A 10,415-nucleotide genomic window follows, 5' to 3' on the forward strand; every position below is an offset into this window, starting at 1 on the left:
TCCGCTGCCTTTATAGTGGTCACTCACTAGTACTCACTATACTGCTTTGAACTGAAAGGAGGTGGGGACTAGAACTGTGCTGTTAAAGTAAATGGTGTGACATTGGTTCATTCTCTCATGCTAGCTGTCAGTCATGTGTTGGGTTGTTACTGTGTCGCAGTTACCTCACCAAGACTTACTAATTCCCTAAACAATTACTAGTTCCCTAAACAACTGGTTCTCATCACTTTTTTGTCTGGCTGTGGCTGCAACCCTGTCCCTCAGAGGGATACTACAGCACCTCTATATCTCTGCTCAGATACACAACTGCCCTTAAACGCTTTGTGACTCTTTAATCAGCTACTGTTGTAAACACACTACAGTACCTCTGCTGTCAGTCCAAGCAAGTTCCAAACTTTTTCATACATGATGGGTATCAAACACACAGAAGAACACTCTACTGCTGATCACAACCAATCGAAATTTGGTTAACCAACACTGCACACTTCCATGATACTTAGTTTTTTTTTTCTCACTCAGCATTCCATCTTAAATAAATACTGATGAGTGAAAGACGTGAAAATGTTTTACTCAAAAATACCTTTTTTGGTGTTATTTTAAACATTATATTTTTTGCCACTGACTTGTGTGTTTTGAAATGATTGATTTTAAAACACAGTTAATGTGAAACTATAAGATCTTTAGACTAGAACATCATAGCAAGAACATTTCAAGCCATAAAACCCCTAGTGTTATGCTTTGCATCCTTCTTCAAACTTATATGTCTTGCAGCCAGTGTTATAATGTGTTTCCTCAACAACAAAAAAAAGATCTGCATTGTGTCAAGTATAAACAGATAATAAATCTGTCTCCCCAGTGTCTCACTAAGCCAATTAACTCCATATGCTCACTCTACTGGAAAAGCAACAGAAAAGGTGTCTTGCCAGTGTAATTAGTTTTGTACTGATGATTGAGACTTGAATAAAGACTCCAGCTGTGTTTAAACAGGCACGCACCTTTTTTCCTTTTTTTAATGCAGTGTGAATGGAAAAACAAGTGAAATATCACTTCATTGAATAATCAGCTTGACCACTCAAGTGGGATTTTTTTATTCACGTCTGAAATTTATGACAGTGAGCAGCATGTAAAACATAATCCTCTGTGAAATCTCCACGTTGGAAGATTGCTAACTTACAGTATACCTCTACCCTCTACACTTGAAAAGCCTAATATTTCTTTGGTTGTTCCTCTGAAAAGCAATACTTAAACATAAGTAGGACGCTCAGCATAACTATGATATCGACATGATGATATCATGATACGCTTGTCTATGTATCGTCATTATCGGCCTCCATTAACGATTAAAATTAATAAAAACTATCTTTGTATAAACTGTTTCATCGTTAGTAAAATTATAAGTTGTGATATTTATTGTGTATTGTGAAGGTGTCTTTAAATAATGCAGTATATTTTTACATATATACAGTATAATGTTTAACTCTTGCTGCTTATTATTCAGAATATGTTGTTGATAAGTTTTCCAGCATCTTCAGTTTAAGCTCTGTGGCTTCTTGTTAACATAACATGCATTTTTATATCTGGAGGCTTGAGAATGAAAGAAGAGTCTAGTGACTGACTGGCATGTAAGAACAGGACGTTTCACATGGATGTCTAATAACAATGTGTCTATAAAGGAATAAAAAAGTATGATGGGTCACTCTTTATTTAGGAAAAATTCTAATTGCTGCCAAATTTGCTGTGGTGTCTAAGAAATAAAACTTTGGGACATTCTGTTATAGGAAATGAGTCAACTCGGAGATGGTAACAGTGACTCCACTTCATCACACCACTGTGTCATTTATTATTTTCATCCAAACAGCACAACACTGAATGTTTTATTCCTTTCATACTGTATCTCCCAACCAAATAAAATGAACTAACAAGAACAGATTTAATGATCTTTTACTCAGTGGAATAGTCACTATAACAACTGATGTGGCTATGAAAAGAAACATCTGAACAAACAAATCAAATACGATGAATTTGTCTATAATAAGAACAGAAAACAATAAACAGCTTTGAGGACTTTCAAGAAGACCCTTGTCATATACATAGAGTTTGTCGTGACATCATATAGAAACTGTTATATATTAACCATTATTTCTCATCGCTAATCTTTAACTGCACAGTAAATCCCCTCGAATGTATTTGCCCAAATATGCTAAACATTTTTATATATTCCTTTCCTCTGGTTTGACTCAGAGCCTGGTCATCTCTACTGTATCCAAGCCTGATTGGGTTTCAATGGGTCTGCATGTGAGCAGGAAACAGAGCCAGGCTTGCTTCCTGAGCGCCTCCGAGAGGAAGGCCTGTGATAGGCGAGGGGGAGTGGGTTAAAAATAGAGGCTATATAAGCCTTGTTCGAGGTCTCATTCCGGCTTAAACTCTCACTTGCGTACTTTCTGGCAGGACTTTGGTTTTCTTTTTTGCCCGTGCACCTCGAAGCAGACTGAGAGTGAGCGCGAGGCTGAGGTACCCCACTCAAAGAAGAGCAGGTGTTTCCCTGGGGTTTGAGTTAAGCCATGAAATATGTGTTACACTAGAAAACCCAAAGACAAGAAATGGCCATTTCCAAATAAAGTTTCTGTGTGTACTACTTAGAGAACAAAATAGATTCTCCGTGATCACATGGAGAACAAAATAGATCCTTTTTTCAGTCTACTCAGGAAGTGAAACTGCATTTATATGCATTTATGAGTTCATTCACTTTCTTGGTTTGAGCATTAGCACACAAAGCCTGTTTTGACTTTTAATAGCAAATCTAAATAATCTTCTATAAATTCAGACAATAAGTTACAATCACAGCATTTTTTACCTTCTAGAAAATGAGCAGTAGAAATATTTTAGTCAATTTTTTGAAAACCTCCAAACACCTGCTCATTTATGCAGTTATCTAAACAGTAGTCAAGAGCATCAGTTAATGTTCACGTCAAATGTAAGAACGTGGAGGAGGTGTGTGATCTCAATGACTTTCAATGTGGAATGGATGTTGATACCTGTGAGCAGAGAGTCTACACGCTGAAACACCGTGTAGAGGAGAATGACCAGACTGGTGTTTATGTCTGTATTTCAGGTTATACTGTTAGAAACACTTGCACTCTACAGGTGACTCATACGCTTATTCCATACTGAGGCCCTAAAGTTTATTTGATGCAATTCTCATTCAGCAGGTGTCTATTCAATCCTCAGGTGTCTATTCGTTTAACTCCAGGACAGTTTAATAGTTCTATAGGTGTTAATCTAGATGTTTTTTTAGTGCAGCAAATGTTACCCAGGTTCAATACTGGAAGTGTTGTAAGCTACAGCAATATAAAATAAAAAAAAAGACACACTGCAACACTGCAGGTGTTAATTAGGTGATTTAGCAGTGAGAATTTGGTTAGCTTGATATAAGATCATCTGTAGAGAGAAGAGCCTGATGTTAGTGAGTGTTTGGCCCCCTCACCGCCCCAGGACATTTTGCACCTGAATAGACTTTTAACTTGTAAATAACTGTGGTTTACAAAGAGCTTGCAGTGAATAAGATGCTGATAAACTTGGTGCCTGGTGGCTGTGAGACTGTACGAGAGCGAGAAAAAAATCACTTAACTGTAACACAGCCTAATGGAGTGGAAACAAAATTGATCAAGGAACCTTCTTTTAGTGCAAATTACTGAAGAGCATAAATTAACTCTAATCAAATCGCAATCCGAGAAATTATTTGGTCTGTTTCTATAAGAACAAGAATTACACTGTATCAAGAAGCAAATGTTGGAGGTTTGGCAGTACATACACATTTCAAACTAATAATATTTTATTTGCTGGCAGTTGTGTTTGTCTGTTTCAAAATGTTATTGACTTTTATGAGACACCTAAATGTAAAGTAAGTGGCTCAGTCTGTTGCATGCACAACGGTAGGTACCAACTGTGAGGAAAAAGAGTTTAAACAAAAAATGGTCACATAACAGCATAAACATATATGTTTGAGGTTATACACTATTCTTACGGCTATTCTTTTGTTCTATGGTTTCCGCACCAAACCATCTTAGTTTGTGGAGAAAGGGGGGTGGTCTCAGAGTTGCTTTTTTAATATTCTGAGTTAAAAAATGACAAATTGGCAAAGTGACAAAGAGGATTTTTTTTATGATTCATGTTCTCTTAGGGCACGGTGGCTAAGTGGTTAGCACGTTCGCCTTTCACCTCCAGGGTTGGGGGTTCGATTCCCACCTCCGCCTTGTGTGTGTGGAGTTTGCATGTTCTCCCCGTGCCTCGGGGGTTTCCTCCCACGGTCCAAAGACATGCATGGTAGGTTGATTGGCATCTCTGGAAAATTGTCCGTAGTGTGTGAGTGTATGAGAGTGTATATGAGAGTGTGTGTGTGCGCCCTGCGATGGGTTGGCACTCCGTCCAGGGTGTATCCTGCCTTGATGCCCGATGACGCCTGAGATAGGCACAGGCTCCCCATGACCCAAGAAGTTCGGATAAGCGGTAGAAAATGAATAAATGTTGTCTTATGGTTTAACAGTTATTTAAAAATGTAAAAGTTATAGTTTGGACTAGTTTATACTTAGTGTGTAATTCAAAAGTATTTTATTGCACTGGAAAAATGAAACTGTTATTACAGTCACCAAGTCAAGTAACACTGAAGACAACTTTATGGTTTCTGTAAGCATTTAATTTATGCTATTCCTTGAATGTGTGTGTGTGTGTGTGTGTGTGTGTGTGTGTGTGTGTGTGTGTGTGTGTGTGTGTGTGTGTGTGTGTGTGTGTGTGTGTGTGTGTGTGTGTATGTAAGGGATATGGAATAAGGGATGTAAGGGATATGGAATAAAACACACACAACCTTCTGTCAACAACTGTGTCATATGTTTTATCTAATCATCGTTACATTTAATGTCTTTGAAAAAGTTAGTTAGTCACGTTATAGTAGCTATAAACAGGTATTCCCTCACCAACAATTTTTCCCTTTTCTTGTTTGTCATTTTACTGAGCAACATACATATGTACATAATTACATATATAACAATCAGCCATGACATTAAAACCACTGACAGGTGAGGTGAATAACATTGATTATCTTATTGCCACCTGTCAAAAGGGCAACAGAACGGTCAACTGTTGAAGTTAATGTGTGGGAAGTAGGAAAAATAGACCAGTGTCAGGATCAGAGAGCATTTGACAGGGGCCAAATTGTGATGCTATGACTGGGTCAGAGCTTCTCCAAAAGAGAAGCTCTCATCGCTTGTGTTCCCAGTATGCTGTGTATATTACCTAAAGAGACTTGTCCAAGGAAGGATGGGGCTGCGTACCTGTAGATTGGACAGAATGTCCGTGCTGACCCTTGCACACCACAGAAAGCACCTATAATGGGTACGTGAACAACAGACCTGGATTATGGAGCAATAGTAGAAGGTGGCCTGGTCTAATGAAACACATTTTCATCTACACCAGCTGGACACCTTGGTGTGTGTTTGTGACATTTCCCTGAGCACAAGAGATGGCACTAGGGTGCACTATGTGAAGAAGGCAAGACAGTGGAGGCAGTGTGATAATCTGGACAATGTTCTGCTGGGAAACCTTGAGTCCTGGCATTCACTCGGATGTCTTTTTTCATACACCACTTATTCATCAGTATTCCTTAATGGCAATTACATCTTTCAGCAGGATAATTCACCCTGCCACACTACAAAAACTGATCAGGAATGGTTTGTGGTGCATGACAAAGCATTCAAGGTGTGGACTAGGACAGATTGAGTAGAAGTAGTAGAAGTTTTTTTTGAGCAACCTACATACTATTAATAAATCACCTGTGTCACAGATGTTACTCAACTGTTTGTTTCAGCAGGTTAAATGGAGGCCTTTAAAATATTTATATAGGTATGTTCATGTACTTGTTTAGAGAGTTAATATTCTTATTCAACAGATTAATTAACTACAGTAATTAGCTTGCCTGTAATAGGGTGTTATCTGAGAAGAGTGGGTTTTGTTTCACTCTGTTAAAACACTTCTATACAGCTGTAATGTAAAGTACATTTTATTATCTTCATTGTCTCAGAATAGTTGTTGATGGTCAAAAACACACTGGTTAAGTATGCTATATACTCTCACATAGGCATGACTCTAACATGCTATATACTCTCACATAGACTATACTCTCACATAGACATGACTCTAACATGCTATATACTCTCACATAGACATGACTCTCACATGCCATATACTCTCACATAGACATACTGTAACTCTCACATGCTATATTAGGGCTGTCAAGTGTCACGCATTGAGACTGACAGTCACACATTTGGGTCTTTTGTCACGCTCTCCCGGCACACATTGTATTTCTCACGCAGAAAAACTTTTTGACTATTTATCATATATTTAATATGCTGCAGCGCCCAAAATTTATCAGTCCGCATCACTGTCTTTATGGAACCGGGCAGGAATCAAGCACGTCTCCAATGGAGCTCTTAGTCGAGCCTGACACTTATCAGCCAATCAAAAAAAAAGAGGCTACACAATAGGCAATCAGAAAATAGCACTATCTGGGTAAGGTTTAACGCAACAACCAATGAAAAAAAATACATTAGCGAGGGTATTTTCGATGGTCGGTTTGAACAAAACCTCAACACGAAACAGCTTGTCTCTGGACGGGACATTGTCCTCAATCATGACCCTAAAAATGCCTGGGTTTGAGCCGAACTGTTTTAAATGGGAGCCAACATTACAAATGATAAAGGAATAGTTTGAACTATGCTCTCACATAGACATGACTCTAATATGCTATATACTCTCACATACTCTCAGACGTTTCCTTGGTCAAACAGCTACTGTTTGTTGTTAGCATATGAACACATTCTGGTGGGTTTTACACTGAAGACGCTTTATCACGTTTTATTATATGAACATTGTTTACATTATTATTAGTTTGTACGTTTGCTGAATTACATCCAGATGATACCCAGTAGCAGTTTTGGTATTGGAGCATCTCTAGGAATTAGTATTTGTTGTGCAAATGATATTGTTTACATTCTCAGAATACAGTAAGTGACAGTAGCTAAAAGCTAACAACAGCTGTTTATTCACCAGTGCGTGTTGTATTGTGTACACAAACGTGTAAAGTGAATTAATTGAGTTTAGAAACAGCGTTAAACTTTCACGCCAGAGCTCCTAGAGCAGCTCTGAGCTCTGACTAAAAAACTTCGCCTAGGTTTTATATACTAGAGCTAAAATTAGGGCCGGGCGCGTTATTTCCTCCGCCTCGCGCAATTGGTCGGCACTGAGCTCGCGCGTCGGTATTTATGTGCAAAGCAGCTTCATAGAGAGTCATAAAGAGAGAGAAAGAGCGACATAGCACGAGCTGGATTTTTACTAACACACACACACACATATACACGTATATATATATATATATACGTACACACTGAGTGCTTGTGCACGGATCACGGATGCTCACTCTTGAAGCTCGAGCAGCCTTGAGAACGAAATCCTTTCTTTAATACCTTTTTTTTCTCTCCCTGAATTGACTGGAGATGGCCTTAAGCGGGACCATTTTGCCATCTATTTCAACTTTCTCCGCACAGAGGGAAAAGTGCTGGGAAAACGTGAGTATCGAATGTTTGTATTTGCAGGTTGAGATTTGTGGAAAAGTGTTGAAAGAGTTTAAAACGCAGAGATAGGCGTCTGATTGTGCGTTTACATTCATTCACGTGTTAGGGTAACAATCTTTTTTTCTTTCTTTTTACACATTTTGGAGTCTAAAAATCTCGACAACAACAACAAAAAAAAACAGCATGACGGATTCAAATAATCTACAGTACATGCATTATGCATCGAGCAAAATCAACATGTATTTGAACCTACAACCTATTGCATGTATCTTTAAAGCTGTTTCTTTATTATCCTACGAACAACTCTAAAGTTTTGTAAACTAGAAAATATCTTCCAAGTGATTAATCAGATCCAGTGCAAAAGCAAGCTAAGTCCTACTTTTATCGTTGCAGAGATGGAAGGATGATTTGGACAGGTCCATACTGTCCAGCTGCTCAGCTGATCTGTCTCAGAGCATGGACGCCTTTATTAGAGGAGATGACGAGGACCTTGACAAATTCCTGGACCTGGAATTTATTCTGGCCAACACAGCAGGGTCCGAGAGCCTCTCGGCACAAGGCATGAGTGTGGCAAACGATTACAGGATGCAGGAGTGCAGAAGCGTGTACACATCAGCTCCTTCTTCTGTCTATCCAGTGCCTGAGCTGAACACTTCTCCACCACCTTACGGTGTCAGCCTGATGGCCGAGCTCTTGCGTCCAGAGGTGGATACGTACTGCCCACCTCCTCCCCATCCTCATCCATCTCCTTCCAACAGCAACAGCATTGTCCAGGGAAGATTCCTGGTCCGATCAGCTTTCTCCACTCAGGATGTCGCAGATCATATCAAAGTGGAGCCATGTGTGGATGGTTACGGACCTGTAGTGGGCATGGTGCCTAAAATTAAGCGAGAGAGCGACAGTTCTTGCATGAGGGCTTACGAACAGCCTCTGCTTGCTCATTCGCCTCAGGGATCTGGGAGCATGACGCCGCCTTTAAGCCCAGCCGAGATCAACGCTCTTAACACAGATGCTCAGAGCCAGCTGTGCCACTCGGTGCCATATTCACAGAGCTACGCATGCCACGGCCCCTCACACATACAGCTCCCGTATCAAAGTGCACCGCCTCGCTTTGACACCATGGCAGTGCCCAGTGGAGGGCAGAGGGTTCTCCTTACACCGCCTTCATCCCCATTAGAGCTAGATACCAAACCAAAGAGGGGGAGACGCACGTGGCCGAGGAAGAGAACGGCAACTCATACCTGCACTTACGCTGGATGTGGCAAAACTTACACAAAGAGCTCACACCTGAAGGCACACCAAAGGACACACACAGGTAAGATTTCTAGTATAATTAGCAAATATTAACTTTTTATTAGAGTTTAAACTATTCCAAGATGCAATATCCTGAAAATATTTAAATATTGTATGATGTGCTTTTGGCAGGTGAGAAGCCTTATCACTGCAGTTGGGAGGGTTGCGGTTGGAAGTTCGCCCGTTCTGATGAATTGACTCGTCATTTCCGGAAGCACACTGGCCACCGACCCTTCCAGTGTCACCTCTGCGAGCGTGCCTTCTCCAGGTCCGACCATCTCGCACTGCACATGAAGCGTCACATGTAGAACCCGGAACTGAGCATGGACTAAAGTGCAGTGCTATCCTGGGACCATTTAAGATGTTTTTCTTTTATTGCTTTAGACAGCAGAGATTCTCAATCCAAACCTCTTGAGAAACTCTAATCTATAGCCTGGACATTGTGCTCAATGTTATGCAACCATTTTTGTTTTAGGGTGTAGCTGGTACTACTTTTTTGTATTTGTCAAAGAAAATATGAAAAGACACAGAACCACTTTTAAGAATGAGTAGGCTGGACCTGCACAACTCTGACGCAACTGGAATCAGTAGAATCATAAAACATGATGTGCCTCGCATGTCACGATCGTGCCTTTTTATTATTGTGTAGGATATACATCTCAAGTGCCATAAAATGCTTCAGACAATGTTTTTATCTTTTAAAACTGCCATACAAGCCATGGGAAAACTGAATGTTTTAGACAGTATATTTGTATGTTAACCTTTTAAATCAGGGTCTTTTTTATTTTAAATTGTATTGCAAACTGTCCCCATGTTCAAAATAACATGAAATGGGCTATAATTTTGAACTGTATTGGGACAAAGTCTTTTGACTTGTACATAATTTATGTGATGTAAATAGTGTATTTACTGTACATATTAAACTTAACTGAGATTCTATACATTGTGTTGAGTGTGATGACTTCATCAGAGAAAGCTAATCTTTTTAAATAATCTTTGTTCTTTGTGTTCAACTTTATAAGGTTTCAAATTGCACAAGTTAAGTAGTCAATGTTTTGATTTTTGAAGAAATCTAGTGAGCTTTGAGAGAGGCCATTTTACTGAGATGAGGCTCGGCTAGATTCAAGTCTGTTCAGGAGGCTCAAAAGCTGCGTTAGTGTTTGAGGTAATGTGAGTTCATGACCTTCAACCTCAGGTCTTATCTTGAATTGCATTCAGACTTGTAAGTCATTTCAGATACAAAAAAAAGAATAATATGAACTCAAAAATATACAAGAAAAGATATATCAAAAAAACCTACAGGCATCTAACATATTAAGAAAATAACAGATTATTTAAAGTATTTTTACATTTAAAAACAGGCAAAGAATATAATCCTGTCCAATATATACAGCTCAGCATCAGTGTGTACAACGAAGACCTTGTTCATATCATCAGTGGAGATGGACCATCATGACCATCCTCACTAATGAAAGATAAAATAAATTATGAGAGATC

At 39.3% G+C, this 10,415-nt stretch overlaps 1 protein-coding gene across 1 annotated transcript; it reads left to right on the forward strand.

Annotated features, from left to right (window-relative positions):
* The first annotated feature begins 7,333 nt into the window (after positions 1-7,333).
* Positions 7,334-9,857, forward strand: klf2a (Kruppel-like factor 2a). The gene is made up of 3 exons (XM_027159181.2): positions 7,334-7,619; positions 8,019-8,940; positions 9,051-9,857. The coding sequence occupies exons 1-3, from the start codon at positions 7,548-7,550 to the stop codon at positions 9,224-9,226; spliced, it is 1,170 nt and encodes a 389-aa protein (XP_027014982.1). The 5' UTR covers positions 7,334-7,547; the 3' UTR covers positions 9,227-9,857.
* Positions 9,858-10,415: the final 558 nt, after the last annotated feature.

Source organism: Tachysurus fulvidraco, chromosome 2 (assembly GCF_022655615.1).
Source record: "Tachysurus fulvidraco isolate hzauxx_2018 chromosome 2, HZAU_PFXX_2.0, whole genome shotgun sequence".
In the NCBI taxonomy this organism is placed as follows: domain Eukaryota; kingdom Metazoa; phylum Chordata; class Actinopteri; order Siluriformes; family Bagridae; genus Tachysurus; species Tachysurus fulvidraco.